Consider the following 17,928-nt stretch of genomic DNA (forward strand, 5'->3'; position numbering starts at 1 on the left):
TGGATGGATGGATGGATGGATGGATGGATGGATGGATGGATGGATGGCGCTGTGCCGCCCAGGCAAAATGAAGCAGTTTTGACCATTAAATAAATGCATAATAAACACAACGGTTCAGCGGTGATGCATAACAAATGTGAATTATACTCCGGAGCGACTTATACGCCAGAAAATATGGTAATTATGTAAATTTTCAACGGGTCTTTAAGACAACTGGATATAAAAAGAGTTTTTTAGAGGCTGACTTCAGAAGTAAAAATGGGCAGAGGTTCAGCAGTCTGTGAAAAACTGTCTAAAAATAATGGAACACCCTCAGGATAACACTTCCCAAACGAAAATTGAAAATCTCATCATACACCGTTCATAATTTAAAAGAGTTTAAGAATGTGGAGAAAGAACAAAACTGATTGTCAGTAATGGATGTCCCTGATCTTCAGGCCCTCAGGGGCCACTGCATAAACAATGGGTCTGATTCTGTTCTGGACATAACTACATCAAGAACACTTCCACAAATCTTTAAACACAGTTCAAAGTAACATGAACAAATGCTGATTAAAGCTCTATCAGGCAAATAAGAAGCCATATACGAATGTCGTCCAGAAATGCTGTTGTCTTCCCGGGGCCAAAGCTAAATTAGAATGAACAAAGCAAAGTAGAAAACTGTTCTGCGCTCAGAAGAATCAAAATCTGATTTTTTTTTTATGGAAACCACAAACATCATGTCTTTCATACAAAGAGGCGGCCATCCAGTCTGTTATCAGTGCACAGTTCCAAAGCCTGCCTCTCTGATGGTATAGGGTTGCATTAGTGCCCATGGTCTGGGTAGCTTATATGGATCACCATCAATGCAGGGATGTGTAAAAAGTTTTTATAACACATGCTCCCATCCAGATGGCATATTTGTCAGAGAAATCCTTGTTTATTTTAGCACGATGATGCTACACCCCATTCTGCATCCATGGGTTTAGTAGGAGTCCAGCTGCTGCCCAGACCTCACCAATTAAAAAACAACAACAAAACTGTATCATGAAGAACATTGCTCTCTGAAAGATCCACCAAGTGGTCTCCTCAGTTCCTAAATATGTTCAGACTGTTGTTAAAAGAAGGAGGGATAATTCACAATAAGAAACTTGATCGTGAAACAACATTTTTAAGATCTCTAACCAGGTTGAGTCAGGGCGTCTGGACGGATTCTTCTTTGCTGAAACGTTTCGTCTTTTATCCAGAAGACTTCTTCAGTCTGTGGAGCTGCAACAAACTCAGTCTTATGAGCAGCACCTTCTCACTGTGGATCAACCAGTTTGCTGATGACAGCCAAAACTAATTGTTCACATGATAAAGGAGGACCATCAGCCTAACAACTGATCGTTAGAGCCCTGATGGCCGCTTGCTATTCGCAGCGGGCTGAGCGATACTAGTTGGAGAAGAGTAACAGCATTGTAAGAGATGAAGACGGAGGCCTCCGCCCCTGTTTAATGATAGAAGGTTTCTCTTTGCAAAGATGGCCTCCTTCATTCCTCTCTCAAACCAACTCTCTATCAAGGATGTGCACGTCCATCCTGATTTAACCTCGTTAGATTTTATCTACCTGGATCAATGGGCATGCATCAGGATATTTTTTAGATCTGTTGCTGCTATAAAAGTCAAAATGACCTTTTTTGTTTTTTTAAAAAAAGGTGCAGTTTCTTAGTTTAAACATTTGATATGTTTACTACAAAGTATATTCCGTTGTGAATGAAATATAAGTTTGAGATTTGTAATTTGTTGCATTCATTTTTTTGATCTATATTTTACACGATGGTCCAACTTCTTCAGAACTGAGGTTGCAGGTTGGAGTCGCCGAAGGGTGACGCTGTTAAATTAAAGCATGAGTATGTGACCAGTTTCCTGTTTTGTCTCTCGTCAGGTTGATTAAAAAGTTGGAACACTCTTGGAAAGCTCTGGTCTACGATGGCGTAAGTTGATCCAGCCTGCCTTACTGCTGCGTTTCTGAACGAGCCTTTTGTCTGCCTGCTCTCTCTCAAGTTTGAAAAGCCTGACGTTGTGCCCTCGCTTGTCCTCAGGACTCCATCTCGGTCCACCGGCCCGCGTTTTATGCCAGTCGCTTCCTCAAGTTCATGAGCACCCGGGTCTTCAGGAAAACTCAGCGTAAGTCAAGGTCGCATGGTGTAAATGCAAAGGGGGGGACGAAAGAGGAAGCTGGGAGGAAGGACTGTAACTCCTGGCCTGATGAGGACAGCGATGTGTGTCAGTGAGACACTTTTTAGATGACTGAAACTAAAACATCCTTCCTCTCTGCTGTAGCTAGCATTTATTACGCTTTATCATCGCATGCTGCCATGAATGTGTTTATTTGACTCTGTTAGCAAAATATATCATGAACCACTGGATATATTTTAATAAACCTCCCAGAAAGCATTTATTAAAAGTATATTTACAACTGATTCATTTGTAGAGTCCACCCAACACAAGATGGCCACCGCAGCTAGTCGGTCTTAGCCAACGCAAAAGTGGCTGTAACTTTGATGATCTTACAGAGACTGAGCTAAACTTTGGAGTGGTAGTAGCTGAGAGTAATTCATATTAGTCTCAGAGCGCTAATCGATAACATATGGTGTAAAACGAAGCATGCACAGAAGTGAATAATGTGCATTCCTTCAAGAAACTCTAGATTTATTCATTTTCTGGGAGAACTGCTGTGTTTTTAAAGATTGTAGAAATTTCAGCCACAGAGCTGATCGAGTTTGTTCTTCTAGCACGTTTACAATTGAAATTGTTGTTTCAGTTTTGTTCATAATGTGGCTGAAGTTAAAAATGATCAGCTGGATAAGAACTTATACAGCCCCCGAGGACTTCCCCCCCCCCCTGTGGAAATTACTACGGCTGACGCACTGATTTGAGGATCTTGCCACGTTATTAACTATGAGCATGTCCTGCCCGAGGGAGACGACGGGAACGGATTCATTTCCAGGATTCGTGGGGCTTTGAGGGTTCTTGCATATTATCAGTTTAATATAGTCTAATTGTGGAGTCTTAGAGTTTCATTCTGTGTGCAGCCTCCGTCCATCAGGGTCTTCCATCTCCGACTCTCCTGCTTCCAGCTGAGATCCCTTTTTTCAACCCTTCATCAGTTCTCATTCAGTTTGGTTTTTTTTTTTTGCTTCGCAGCGTTTCGATTCTCCCCCTCAAAGAGGACCCGCACGTCCATCCCGGCTCTGAAGTCGTCCTCACAGGAGATCCTTTCATCGCAGGCAGATGAGAGGCACGAGGAGGACCGGAGGGACCGGCTGTGCGGGGCACGAAGCCTGGCCAGTCTGGATGGACAAGGTAAACAAACATTTAGGCCATCATGAAACATCCTCCTTCACATGGTTAAAAAGATGAGCATCAGTCTGTTCTAGTGCCATAAACTGTTGGAGTCAACACTGTCTGTCTGTTAGCAAAATATATCATGAACCACTGGACAGATTTTAATGAAACTTTGAGAAAATAATAAGTGGGTATACGTCTACAACTGGTTACCTTTTAGAGTCAGTACAATTCAAGTTGGCCTCCACAGACAATTGATCTTGAGAAACATAAAAACATATATAACTCAGTCAGATTTAGAGATATTGAGTTAAAATTTGGTGTGGTAGTAGCTGATGGTTATTCTCAACATATACTATTGAAGACCCGCACATCAGCAAGGTCTTGCATTTAGGCATGAGGACACACAAAACCTGGGTAACAAGATTTGATCAAAATGGTTTTACAGTATTTTTCAGACTGTAAGGCACAATATCAGTGAACGAGTCTGTTTTCATACATAAGGCGCACCGGATTATAAGGCGCATTAAGCGAAACCAGTTAATTTTGACAGATTGTTTTGAGCGCCGTGTACCACATAAAATCTGTTCGAGGTCAGTAAGCACAACCAGAATTAATACATAAGGTGCCCCGGAGGCTCACTGTTGATTTTTGAGAAAATTAAAAGATTTTAGGTGCGCCTTATAGACCGAAAAATACGGTAACTCGTTTCTCAACACAAGGTGATCTTAGTCCCTGACATGAAGAGTTTGTTGAAACTTGAAACCTGACTGGAGAATCTTATCAGAAGCATTTATCCACCATCTACCCGTAAAACTGTGTTTATTTTTCCAGATTTTGTGGCTTATTTAGAGCAACTTGAGGCAAATCAACAGCCTCATTTATTCAGCTATGAAAACGCAGTCCTGTCAGCAGGGCCCCGGGACAAGCTGTCACCGGCTCATACAGCGTTTAGCCTTATTGGACAGGAAACAGAGCCTAGTTTGTTAATGAACTCCCCTCAGATGAGGTATTTGTGCCCGTATCTACACGGCCATCCTTATCTCTCGTAACTAATCTCCCCCGTGACCACGCTCTGACCTCGGCTCAGGGAGGAGTCGGATGAGTCGCTCGGTGATGAAGTGCAGGAGCTGCAGATGACCTTTGTGTGAGGTCTTCGTGAAGGAGTCCTCTGTACCGGAAGAAACACGGGCGTGGAAGGGTGCAGGAAGAGAAGTCATGTGCCTGAGTTCCTTTTTTTTTTATAATCGAGGAGGACCAGAATCTCCAGCTGTGGTTCATAGTGTTACAAAGTAAACCGGATCGTTAGCCTTCCTGATTTTTCCTTAAGGTTACTGAAAGAGGCTCAACAGTAGAAGAAACTGTTTGTGTTTTACTCCAAAGTTAGAGAAAACATCAATTTATTGAAAGCCTTTATTCCGTTAAGTTCACACTCGTTCCTGGTCTGGTCTCAGTCATTGTGTGAACGCGTATTCAACATTCACACTATTGTTTTCCTGTTTCTCTTTATTGTGTGAATGTTTATGAAGAAGTCGCAACTGTTGTGATCCATTTTTCTTCCGTACGTTTTTCAGTGCAATTCTCGTCCCGCAGTTTTCAAGCTATTTCAACAAATCATAAATTAAAACGTTCAGCTTTTTCAGGACTATCCTGCTGTGACTTTTGGTATTGGTGCAACTTTAGCTTTTTGCAACATATAGCCTTTTCTGCATTTTTTTTCTCATGGAAAATGAATTGAGCTAATTTTACATCCTTCCGATCTTTAGCTCTTTCAGTGTGTTTACAACCTTTTACTACTCCTTTCACATTTTGTCCTGGTTCAGCTTCTTTCAGCTTCCTTGTGCAAATTAAATGTTTTTTCAGCTACTTTCAGCTGATTATTTTTCAGCAGTTTTTTTTGTCCAACAGTTTTGAGCTCTTTTCTGCTTTATTCTGCTAACTACAACATTTTAGTGTTTCTTCTAACTTTTTCTGCTAATTTCAGCTGCTCCTTTCAGCTTATTTCTGCTAGTTTCAGTTATTTCAGCTGATATTAGACATTTTCTGCTAATTTTAGCTTTTTCAGCTAATTCCACATTATTTTGCACTAATTTCAACTTCCCTCAGCCTAATTCAGCAAAAATGTGCTTTCTCCATTTCATTCTGGTAATTTAAGCTTCTTTATGCTTTTTTAGCTACTTTTCGGCTGTTTTTTGTTGTTGTTGCCAATTTCTGCTTCTGTCAGATAAGTTCCACTTTTTTGTGTTCATTCCTGCTTCTGTAATTGGGCAAACACATGTTCTTTCTGATTTATTCTGCTAATTTAAGCTTGTTCTACCTTTGCAGCCACCTTTTTTTGCATTTTAGCTACTTCATCTTTTTTCAGATAAATTCAAGTTTTTTTGTGGTCATTTCTGCTACTTCCAACCTAATCAACTTATTTCGGCTAATTGTAGCTTGTTATGCTCCTTTCAGCTTTTTCTACTATTTCAGCTACTATTTAGCTGTTTTATGCTAATATTAGCTTTTTCAGGTAATTCCACTTTTTTTTTAGCTCATTTCAGCTCTTTCCACTTTCTTCAGGTAGTTTAGGTAGTTTCTGCCTTTTCAGTTACTTTTCAGCTATTTTATTTATATTAATTTCCTAATTTTTGTGCTCATTTCTTCTTATTTAAACCTAATTAGCAAATAAATATGTTCTTTCTGGGATTTTTTTCTGCTAATTTAGACTGGTTCTTAATTTCAGCTACATTTCAGCATGTTTTTTTTTTTTAGCTAATTTCAGCTGTTTTTCAGCAAGTTCATCAGCAATAAGTTGATGTACGTTTGTAGCGTCAGAACGGGCATCAGCTGATGGGTCAGTTCTGTATGCAAGAGTGTGGGTGTCCCTGGTCTGAACACCTCACACTCGGTCAATATTAGTGGCTCTGGAGAGACCGTAGCTCGACCCAGTTGGTCAAAACGACGTCAATCAAAGCAGGAGGGCTACACCGCCATTTTGATACCCTGGTATTTCAATTGGAAGCACCTGGTAAAGAGTAGCTGCTGTTTAAAACAGACATGACGACGGAGGACCCTTACTGCTTTTTGAACTGTGACTACTTCAGCAAACTCCCACCTAAACAAAAATCCGTTCAGCTTTGTTAGATTTTTCCACATGAATTATTGAGCAATCATCAGGACATTCAACTTTTACTTTTTTCTGCTGAGTCAGCTGTTCTTGGACTGTGAGAATCATCCGTCCTGCTGAACGCACTGTTCAACAACGGGTTTGATTCACGGCTGTTTTGGTTGCTCTGGAGATTTTCAACTTCGTTCTGCTAATTCCAGCTTTTTATGCTCCCTTCAGCTGCTTTCTGTTATTTATAGCTTTTTTTCTTGTCTTTCAGCTACCGCTCAGCTGATTGTCTGCTAGTTAGAGCTTTTTCCCCACTAGTTTAACTTTTAATGCTATCATTTGGAATTTTTCTGCTCATTTCAGCATTTTCTTCTGTCCTCAGTTTAGCTGTTTTTGGCTCCTTTTAACGTCTTTCTGCTAATTTGAGCTTTTTTGGTTCATTCTTTTCATTCATCTTTCCACTAAAGTCAGTTTTTTTGTGATCTGTTGTGTTTTTTTTTTTTAGCTTCAACTAATTCATTTTTAGATACTTTAGGTTAAAATTGAGTGTGGTAGTAGCCGAGAGTGACCCTCAACCATGACCCTGAAGGCCAAATAAAAATTCAGTATGGCTGCCCCAGCCAACATAAGCTGTCCATCGGTCCGTGGACAATTTATTGTCTGAGCTCTAACTCTAATCTTGTAATGTAGGAAAGTCAAACTTCACAGTTGGATACATCATGATCAGCAATGATGCATGTTGATTTTAGGGTTGTGGGGTCAAAGGTCACCGCTTTCTTTAAATAGCTCTAAATTGATTACCATTAAACAAAGAAATGTTAAAATTCACAGCTGGATGCCATGTGGGTCAACAACTATTGACTTTATGGTTAAAATGTGTTAAACTACACACTTTTGCTATTTCTTGCTAGCATTTAACTTCTTATGAGGTTTAGCTAGCATTTTCTGGCAGTCTCTAGCTGTTTCTTGCTATTTATTTGCGTTTCTGAAAATCCTTCAAGTATTTTTAGTTACATTTACCACTGTTCATATCAAACGAGTAGAGACGGTTCAGCGATTGGAAATTTACAGCTTGGTTTCAGCTTCTTCAGCAGCTTTCAGCAAAATCATTCAGCAATAAGCATTCACTCTGCATTTTCACAGGAAATGCACATTTTTTCTAGTTTAGTTTGGAACCCATAAAGTAATAAACGAGAAAACATCCATTTTGTTTGGTATGTTTCCACAATGTGCTGGATTTCAAGGCTGGTAAACGATTTTGTGAGTTGCTAAGTTCTTGTTTCTGGTTTTCTCGTTTATCCGTCTTTTAAAAAGCTTCTTGATCTGTAAAGATTCAGAACTGCTCTTTATAAAATGATTCTTGGGTCAAGGGTCATCATAACACAACCTTCAGTTTGCTTTGCTTCACCTCATGCGCCCCATCGTTGATTTGCAGGTTTGTTTAGGATCTCGTTGTAGGGATGTTCACTTTTCATCTTAAGGTTTTTTTAATGTATTTGTTATACATTTTTACTCACATTTTATTAATATGTAATTAAAAACATCCCTTAAACTAAAAAAAGTCCAAAGCTAGCAACTTTAGCTCATCTGTTTGTGTAATTCTTCACATTCACTTTCTTTTCTCCTTCAGTCTAAATGTTTTTGTCAGTCATTTGTGTGACTTCTTTCAAAATGTGTCCAGAAATTGCTGATGCTCAGTTGAAGCTTTCGTTCAACAAATATGCACCAAGAATCCAATAAATCGTCCCTCAAGGCCCACAGTCCTGCATGTTTTAGATGTTTGTGCGTCATCACACCTAACTTAATGGAATCGATCATTTCGAGGCCCCTGCAGAACCTGCAGAGGAACACTCAGTCGTCTGAATCAGGTGGAGCAGGAAACGTGAACTCTGCAGAGCAGTGGCCCCTGAGGACCAAAGTTGGGGACGACTGTGACGCAGATTCATTCCATGAAAGCTTCACGCTTAAACTACATCAGTGCTGTCAAATTCCATCTTCCTGGGGATTTTTACTATAAAAACAGTTGATCTGTCCTTTTAGCAGCCTATTCTCCCTTTCAGACCATAATTTGACGTTTATTTACGTGAAAAGACTTTTTTCAAGCTGAGTTACCCATTTAAAAAATGGTTTTACACCTTAATGCGTCCTCCTGCTTTGTGACTTTTAAAGCTTTCAGCGTGCCAGGCAGCTGAAGCCATTACTGCTGACTGTCTGCACCACCCGACCTTTTCCGACACCGGCTGTGAATAAACTGATCGGGACTTTGAGGCCCTGCTAGAAATGATCTGAGAACTCAAACTCCACGTGAAGCTCAGACTCTTACCATCCTTTAACCATCTTCAGATCATTCGCCAATCACCTATTTTTTTTATTTAATTTCTTTAGTATAGATGCCCAAAACAGTGACTAAGATACTTTAAACAAATCCAGTTCTTGTGACATGGAGCTTAGGATAGCAGCTTTTCCAGGCAAACATTTCAAATGAACACTTCAGACTAAAACTAGAAAAATGAGTGTTTGTGAGAATGCTGTGCTAAAATCTGCTAAAGCGAACTTACAAGTGTAACAATTAAAATGGCAAAATTAGCATTACCGGTAGTTTTGGTAATTCATAGAAGTGTACTTAAAGTATAATTAAATAAACTGAAATGTTAACTAGAAGTGTATATAACTAGAACAATGGCAATATAGAGAAAAGTATACTTGTGGTATACTTTAAATATACTTCAGCAAACTAAACTGTGAGCCACAAGTATATACGTAGTACACTAGAAGTATATACAGTAGATGAATGTACTGTAATGTATAATTTGGTAAACTTAAAAAGACCTTACAACAGTATATTTGAAGTATACTTTTTATAAACTAAAAATGTCCCAATTTAGTCTGAACAAGTATTAAATCAGTATACTTTCTAGTACACTACAAGTACATGGTACGTAGTATACTTGATATACTGTACTTAAACTTAACTTAAAGTAAACTTACAAAAATGAATTTCAAATGTACTACTTTTTGTTAGGGGGAAGAATGTCAGCTGAACTGAGCAGAACAGTGAAAAGCTAAAACAAGAACAGTAGCTAAACGCTAAAATGAGCAAGATCACAGCTTAAAGTTGAAATGAGCAGAACAGGAACAAAACATTAAATAAAAACTAAAATCAGCTAAGCAGTAACTAATTGCTAAAATGAGAAAAATAGTAATTAAAAGTTAAAACAAAGAGGTAGCTAACAGGTAATGCCAGCAAAAGCAAGGATAAAGGATGAAATTAGTAAAACTGTGAGTGATAGCTAAGCTTAGCAAAAAGTAGCTAAAAGCTAAAATTTGTGCTGCTAAAACATCAAATAAGCAAACTGGTAGTAAAATGTTAATATTAGCTAAACTAACGCTAAAACAAGCACTACAGTAGCTAAAAGCTAATAGAAAGTAGCATTTTGTTTGTTTTGCGGCTGCTACAAACAATCTCAGATTTTAGATCTTTGTGTGTGATGTAGTCAATTGTTTTACACCAGATGTTTTTCATGCATCTGTCTCAAACCTGCAGCCTCAGGGTGAGAGCACAGCTCTGACCACCCATCAGCAGAGATCTAAAAGCTAAAAGGAGCATAAGAAGGCAAAGGAGAGCAAATGTGCTGAAGTAGATTTTAGACGACAAACGTTCTGAAGGAACTGAAGAGCTCTCGGTGTGTTTCTGTGGGGAAGTTTTTGTAATTTAAAAATCTATAAAAGTTACAAATACTAAAAATCCTAGCCCACTATTTTTGATCAAGCTAAATATTTTGATATGTGAATGAATGAAGTGGGTGAAAGTAGTCTGCAACAAAACGTACAAGAAAACAACAACAACCTACAAACAGAAAAATGTGCGAATGCTGACTGAACACTCGCATAAATAGCTTAAAAACGTTAGCATGAATCACATATGTTTATTTATTTATTTCCCCAGTCCTGTTCGGCTTGCATCTACAACCAGATCTGGTTCCTGCCAATCAGTCCTTCTACGAGGGCTCCTCCATGGGAACCATCTCCACCTCCTCCATCTTTGTCAACGTGGACAACCAGACAGAAGAGAGGTATTTCCTTCTCGTCTCTTTCTGAAACTTGACAGAAACGTGCGTGTCTGTAAAATTACGATGGAAGTGTCTCTAAGCAACATAAGGCAGCCACGCCCAACACAAACACTCCCATGTTAGTGTCCCTCCTGCTCTGATATGACACAATCTTATCAGCAACGTGCATCACGGAGCAGATCTGTTTGGCTAGAATCAATATCCCTGATTACAAATCCAATATTTACACACGCGTATGGACATAATCTTATTATTTTTAATCCACACAGACGTGGGCATCCCCTTCAACAAGTATCATTCCATAAAAACAACTTTCTTTATGTCTTTGGTTAGAAGAGACCAAACATTTTTAAATTAAAGTTCACAAAGATAAAAAAAACAAAAGTAACTTTTGAAAATATTTTACAAGTTATCGTTGGTTTCGGTTCATATTGTGAAGTCCGCCGGTAAAGCTTCACAATTAAAAGTTTTATATTAACAGTTTTTATTGCGCCTTAAGCAGCTATTCCAAACCTCACCTTCTTCTTAGAAACCTCATAGTCTTTTTTTTACCTCCATGTATTTTATTTATTATTTTTTGCTCATTTTAATCTGAGGTTTCATTGTGTGGCCTGCGTCACCTGCTGCTGCCCTGGCATTGTTCCCTGGACTGGTCCCATCAATATTTAAACAGCAGATTTGACACAGTTTTACTTGGTGCTGCCGTACGTGCCACAAAGGCTGTGACAAAAACAGGACCAAGCTATTCACCAGCCCACCGACGCTCCTCGTCCTGACAGCTGATCAGCCTGTTGCAGTCGTCGCTCCGTTAGATTTTTACCCTTTCATCTCTGTCTACGAGAGTTAACCTTTTACAACTTTCTACCTGTAAATCTTTTTGACTTTGGAAGGGTACAGCTAGTCTTATGTCATAAAAAGGTCACAAAGCAATCCTGTACAGGGAGTCACCTGATGTGCAGACAAGGAGAACTGTAGCCCCCTAGTGGTTGAAACAAAGCAGTGAACAAATTAACATGAACACCATGAGGTTAGCTGAATATGGTGCTAGTTTTATGTTAAGCTTTACAATGAGCTAAAGTTTGGTATGGTAGTAGCTGAAACTGATCCCCGTTTTATACTCGGAGGGCGAGATCAGTGTTTAAAACTTTGTCGATAACTATCACAGTCTGTTAGCGACGGATCCTGTGAACTACCAAACAGATTTTATTGAATCTTTAAAAAGAACAATCATTACATCTACAGCTGATTAAGATTTGGGGTAAACCCAATTCAAGATGGCCACCACAACCAGTCACCCATAGCCAACACAATTATGGATTTAACTCTGTGGTTTTTTACTGATAACGAGCTTTAATTTGGCGGAGTAGTAGCTGAGAGTCCAACAATGTTCAATCATCTGGACAGTTTCTTTAAAAATAAATAAATAAACTGTCCAGATGACCTGAATGAACATTGTTGGATGTTTTACCTGGATTATTGAGCATGAACTTGATAACTGAGAGTCATTCACAACAATCAACGCAGTAACAGATCACACAGTTTATTGCCATTTTAAATTAGATAATTTTAGTTAAGTAAAACTTTGGTATGAAAATTGGTGGGCAAAGGAATCCATGATGAGTTTTTTACTCATACTCGCCTCAGAAAAAAACAGATGATCTTTTCAATAGGTCTCATTTGAACCAGATCAAATGATTTACCTATTGGCTACTTGTAAAGACCTTACTCTCAAAGCATAAACATTGAAAGTAGCAATCATTGATAAATAGGATCTATTTTTATATGCAGATCAGCTGCTGCATTGCATGCCAAATTCACAAACGATGATCTGTTAGTGTTTAGATGATGTGATGGGGGTGACTCTGCTACGTTTTAGCTCAGGATTTGTAATCACAGAGCTACAGTCATTCTTGTGCTAGCTAAGGTTGATTAACTGTGACGGCCATCTTGAATCAGGTTGACTACAAAGTTGTTGACTTCCTGAGAGTTTCCTTCCCTTGACAGAAAGTGGAGTTACCTATGTTTTTTTTCGTTTAACGTTTATCTAAAGCTATAAAGACCATTTGCCCATCCCATCTCTTGTTCCGTCTCAGTCTTTGAGCAGATTTCTCGCCAGTCTAAAGGAAATTTTCTTTGCCTCCCCCTGAGACTATGAGCTTCTTGCTCCAGGCTTCCAGACAGGTTTCCCATCCCACTCTCATTTCCTTTCCATCCCTCCTCAGACACGGTTTATCCAGCTGTTTTACTTTACCCGCTGTCGACCCAGACACCGTAAAATGTTCACCTGCAAATGTTTTGTCCTGTTTCAGGGCTGATGTTGCATCCAGCTCCACGTTCACACTTGAGGACAGCGCAATCTGCCTCACCTCAGAGCAGAGCACCATGGACATGAACATGGACTGTGATGATGGATCTGTTCTTGATATCTACTTGGTAATTTAACCTGTTTTTTTTTTCTCCTGATCACTCGGGGTTACTATTGCAATGAACCCCAACTCTAAAATAGTTGGAACGTTGTGTAAAATGTAAATTAAAGCAAAATTCAATGATTTGCAAATCTCATAAACTCATGTTTTTATAAATAGAGCATAGCAAACATATCAATTTTTTACACAAATAGACTGCACAATACCGATTTAAGAGGAAAAATGTGATGACAGCGACACATTTCAATAAATTGGGACAGGGCCATGCTTCCCACTGAAGCATCCCCTCTTTTTTTTACTAACATCTAAGAAAAGAGGAGACTTTGAGTTTGAGTTTTTGGAGGAGAGTGTTGTCCTATTCTTGTCTGATGTAGGATTTTGTCTGTTCCAACAGTCCTGGGTTGTCTTTGCTAGATTTTCTGTGTTGTGATGCACACAGTGTGGTGAAATATCTGGACTGCAGGCAGGCCAGTTCAGCACCCTGACTCTCTTACTCCAGAACCATGCTGCTGTAATGCGTCCAGCTGACCATAGTCATGATGAAATGTGCAAGACCCTCCATGAAAAAGATGCTGTCTGAACATATTGTTCTGCATAGGTTCCTCTAAATCCTGTATTTACTGTTCTGCATTGAGCTGTGTCCTTTCCAGATGTGTAAGCTGGCCATGCCAGAGGCGCTAATGCACCCCCATATCCACAGAGAGGCAAGCTTTTGAACTGTGCTGGATGGTCCCCCTCCTCTTTAGTACAGAGGATGTGATGTTTGTGTGTCCATTTTAAATGAGCTTTGGCCCCAAAAGAAGATGACAGTGATTCTGAATGGTGTTCACATGTGGCTTCTGATTCTTCCTGATGGAGCTCTAAGCAGCATTTGTAGATGACATGGTGAACTGTGTTTACAGACCATGATTTGTGTTTCTGAGTCCATGCAGTGATGTTCAGATCAGAATCAGGCCTGTTTTTAACGCAGCGCTGTCTGAGGGCCTGAATCACAGACAACCGGTATAAACTTTTATGCTTGTAGTCTGACTCTAAGTAACTGATTGGATTCATTGGGTTTCATGGACAAGTACAACTGTGTGTCATCAGCATAACAATGAAAATGTATCCCATGCTGTTTAATAACTTTACCTAATGGAAACATAGATAAGGTAAAGCATACTGGTCCAAGCATTGAACCCTGAGGAACTCCATGACTAACTTTGGTGTATGAAGAAGATTATTTATATTTACAAATTGGAATGTATCAGATAAATATGATTTAAACCAATTTATAGCCGTTCCTGTTAATTCCAATATCATATTCAAGTCTCTGTAATAGAATATTGTGATCATCTGTATCAAATGCAGCACTGAGGTCTAGACACCTGGCCATTGTCAGAGGCCATGAGAAGATCATTAGTAACTTTCACCAGTGTTGTTTCTGTGCCATGTTGATGACATGACACGGTGAACTGTGTTTACAGACCATGATTTGTGTTTGAGTCCATGCAGTGATGTCCAGATCAGAATCAGACCCGTTTTTAATGCAGTGCTTGTCTGAGAGCCTGTCAATCACAGATATCTGGTATAAACTTTTAGTCTTATATTTGTGTGTAGAGATTTGTCCAGACACTTGAAATGCAACAAATTGCAGATAATGGGAAATTCAGTCTTCCCAATTTTGTCCCATCTTTACTTCTGAGAGTTTCAGTCTCTGTAAAATGCTCTTTTTATACCCAGTCCTTTTACTGGCCTGTTGCTAATTATTTTATCATCCAACCACCTTGTTGCAGAAAGCTCCTTGAGCTGTTTCTTATTCCTACCATTTACTTCTTTGACAACCTTTTGTTGCCCAATCTCAATGTTTTGATGTGTTGCTGCTCCTAATTCCAAATTTATTTTTCTTAATTCAATAAAATAGCACAATATCTTAGTTTAAACACAATCTTTTTACCATATTCCATTAGTAGTACATTAGTTTATGAGATTTGCAAATCTCATAGTTGTAACCGATGGCTTCTTGATTACAGTTTTTAATCAACCTTCATTTTATTCCTCTGTTCCTCTGCAGTGAAAAAGAAGATTTACACTCTTCCTTCCCTCCTGCTACATGTAAGACAATCACTGCTTTCCATCAGACTTGTCCGCCTGGCGTCTGCCTCTGCTCAGTCCTGCTGCATCCATGTTGCCACTTGTATTTGCCAACCCACCTCCCCTAGAAGAAAACTAAAGAAGACAAGCCTGATAAAACAATGGCAATCAGGGCTGAACTTCAGCTGCTTTGTGGAGCGTGTATCAAAGCAGCATCTTTTACTTTTATACATATTTTTTTTCCAAAGCCTGGACATGAAGTCTGAAACATTTCCTGCATACTGTAAATATATATTTGACACGAGCGGTACATACGACGCCTTTTTTTTTCTGATAAACAGAAAGACGTTTTCAATTTGCAGCTTTATAAGCTGCTGATGAGAAATGTTTACAGTGAATTGACGGCGGCGCCTTTAGTAAGGAAGATGGACGCCACACAACCCAGGCGAAGAAAAGACTCGATTGTTGAGGCCAAACTCAGTCGTCAGCCAACGGAGCGGTGCTTTCGCGCTGCCCGAGAAGAAACGGATGCTTGAACTGAGAGAAGACGGTTACTGGATCCTGGGCGAAGCACAGAGCGGAGAGACAATGCACTTTTGACACTAGATTACTGTAATCTATATATATATATATATATTTTTTTTTTTTCTTTTAAGAATGTTTGCTTAGGTGGATGGGCTACATGACAGAAGCACAGATTTGGATTTGTGAACATGCACTTTTTTTCCCTTTACAATTGCACACTTCATGTTTTGTCAACACGTACAATGAAGGAACACGATCATTTCTGATTAGTTTTGTGTCAAAACTGAAGATGCTTTTACTCAGGATATCCTTTGGAACGGAACAAGTATGTCCTCTTTAAAAACAAATCAAACAGTTGTGCGACATGCATCAGATCGCTGTCCAGTACCTCAAGACTCCACCACGACACCAGTTAGGACCATAATTTATTACAGAATACAACATTTTACTATTTGCTGTAAAAAAAAAAAAAAAAACTTTATTCACTGAATGTAAAGCCAATGCTTATTTATATTCTGTAAAGAAGCTTCCTATAAATAAACAGAAATTCAGTGATGGACTGTTTTCTTGATTTTACTCCCTGAAGCAGACTGTTAGAAATACATTTAAGGGCTAGAATTACTTAAAAAGAACACAGAACCTGCTACGTTGGATGCCAAAGATTTAGACTAAAATTATCTGGTGTTGAGAAAGTTGTAGCAATTTTGGGAAAACTTTGAAAATGACATTTTGCACAATCTCATGCAATCCTGCAAAATGCCACACTCGGCACATTTGTTGTAAATGACTCAACTACATCAGAGTTTAGTTCAATATTTGTAAAACTGGCAAGTTAGGGATACTTTTGTATTGGCCAATATGGATTAATGTGGCCATTTTCAATGTTTTTCTGAAAGATGCTTATAGATGGACAATTACGGATTAGTTTCTAAAGGTTTCATTTAAATAATTTATGTGATGTTTTACTAACAGCTGACTCCAAATAAAGGCACAAAGTTGTCGCAAAATCTATTAGTTCTCAGAATCTGTGCTGGGAATCACTCGTCTACTCCAGCAAAGTTGAGGTCAAAGTGTGTGAAACTGAGTATTTTTGTTTTAAGCTCAGTTAGCTGTGGCAGCCATCTTGAATCATGAACACCAAAATGATCAGTTTCTGCAAATTTCATTCAGATTAATCGAGAGGTTCATGAGAACTCTTTAGAACGGACAGAAACGCGTAAGAAATCTAGTTGTGTGAATCTTTATGAAGCATTCACATATTGGGATCCATTTTTCAGCATCTTTCTTGTTCCACAACTTTTGTGCCATTTCAACAAATCATTTAAACATTCAGCTCTTTCAGGAGAATCCTGCTTTGACTTTTGGTACTGGTGCAACTTTAGCTTTTGGAAACATTTAGCCTTTTCTGCCATTTTTTTCCTCAAAGAAAATTAATTCTGTTCATTTTACATCCTTCAAGTCTTTAGATCTGTTTACAACCTTTTACTGCTCCTTTCACATTTTGTCCTGCTTCAGCTTCTTTGCAAATTTAAACTTATTTTCAGCTACTTTCAGCTGCTTTGTGTCCTTGCAGATTTTTTCCGCTATTTTTATGCTTTATTACTGCTCCTTTCAACTTATTTATGTAAGTTTCAGCTACTATTTAGCAGTTTTATGCTAATTTTAGCCTTTTCAGCTAACTCCACAATTTTTGCACTCATTTAAACTTTTTTCAGCCTAATTCAGCAAAAATGTGCCGTCTCCACTTCCTTCGGCTTTTTAAACTACATTTCAACTATTTTTTCTGTTGTGAATTTCAACTTTTTTCAGATAATTTCCACTTTTTGTGCCAATTTCTTCTACTTTCAGCCTAATTGGGCAGAAATGTGCTCTCTCCACTTCTGCTAAATTAAGTTTGTTCTACCTTTTCAGCTTTTTTTTTTTTTTTTAGCATTTTTGTAGCCAACTTCAGCTGTTTTCAGATAAAATCAAGTTTTTGTGGTAATTTCTGCTACTTTTAGCCTAATTAACTTTTCTGATAATTTCAGGCCGACCTCGGGCTATTTGCTCGTTTCAACCTTTTCCCGCTACCATTTAGTCATTTGATTAATTTAGCTTTTCAGCTAATTCCACTGGGTTTTTTTTAAGCTCCTTCCACTTATTTCTGCCTTTTCAGCAATTTTTTTGTGCCAATTCCTGCTTTTATAGTTAATTTCAGCTTATTTAAACACAATTCAGCAAATGTGTTCTGCTTCCTTCTGCCAACTTAGGCTTGTTCTTGTATTTCAGCTACATTTCAGCATGTTTTTTCAGCAATAATCATTCACTGTGCATTTTTGCTGGAAACACAATTTCTCTAGTTTGCTTGTCAGCAGGGGATGATTAAAAACTCAACTCCGTTGTGGAATTATAATTTTAATTTACAGAACATTGTCAAATTGCATTACAA

General features: G+C 38.6%; 1 protein-coding gene across 1 annotated transcript in view; it reads left to right on the top strand.

Moving 5' to 3' along the window:
- pip5k1bb (phosphatidylinositol-4-phosphate 5-kinase, type I, beta b) overlaps positions 1-15,020 on the top strand; it is a 55,908-nt gene extending 40,888 nt beyond the window's left edge. Inside the window, exons 10-15 of the mRNA XM_037681070.1 lie at positions 1,907-1,955; positions 2,064-2,148; positions 3,169-3,327; positions 10,353-10,479; positions 12,786-12,909; positions 14,956-15,020. Of these exons, the coding sequence (XP_037536998.1) occupies positions 1,907-1,955; positions 2,064-2,148; positions 3,169-3,327; positions 10,353-10,479; positions 12,786-12,909; positions 14,956-14,958 (547 nt within the window). The 3' untranslated portion in view covers positions 14,959-15,020. The remainder of the gene's footprint in view (positions 1-1,906; positions 1,956-2,063; positions 2,149-3,168; positions 3,328-10,352; positions 10,480-12,785; positions 12,910-14,955) is intronic.
- Positions 15,021-17,928: the final 2,908 nt, after the last annotated feature.

The sequence above is a fragment of the Nematolebias whitei genome, chromosome 8 (genome assembly GCF_014905685.2).
Source record: "Nematolebias whitei isolate Nwh7 chromosome 8, NemWhi1, whole genome shotgun sequence".
Classification (NCBI taxonomy): Eukaryota; Metazoa; Chordata; class Actinopteri; order Cyprinodontiformes; family Rivulidae; genus Nematolebias; species Nematolebias whitei.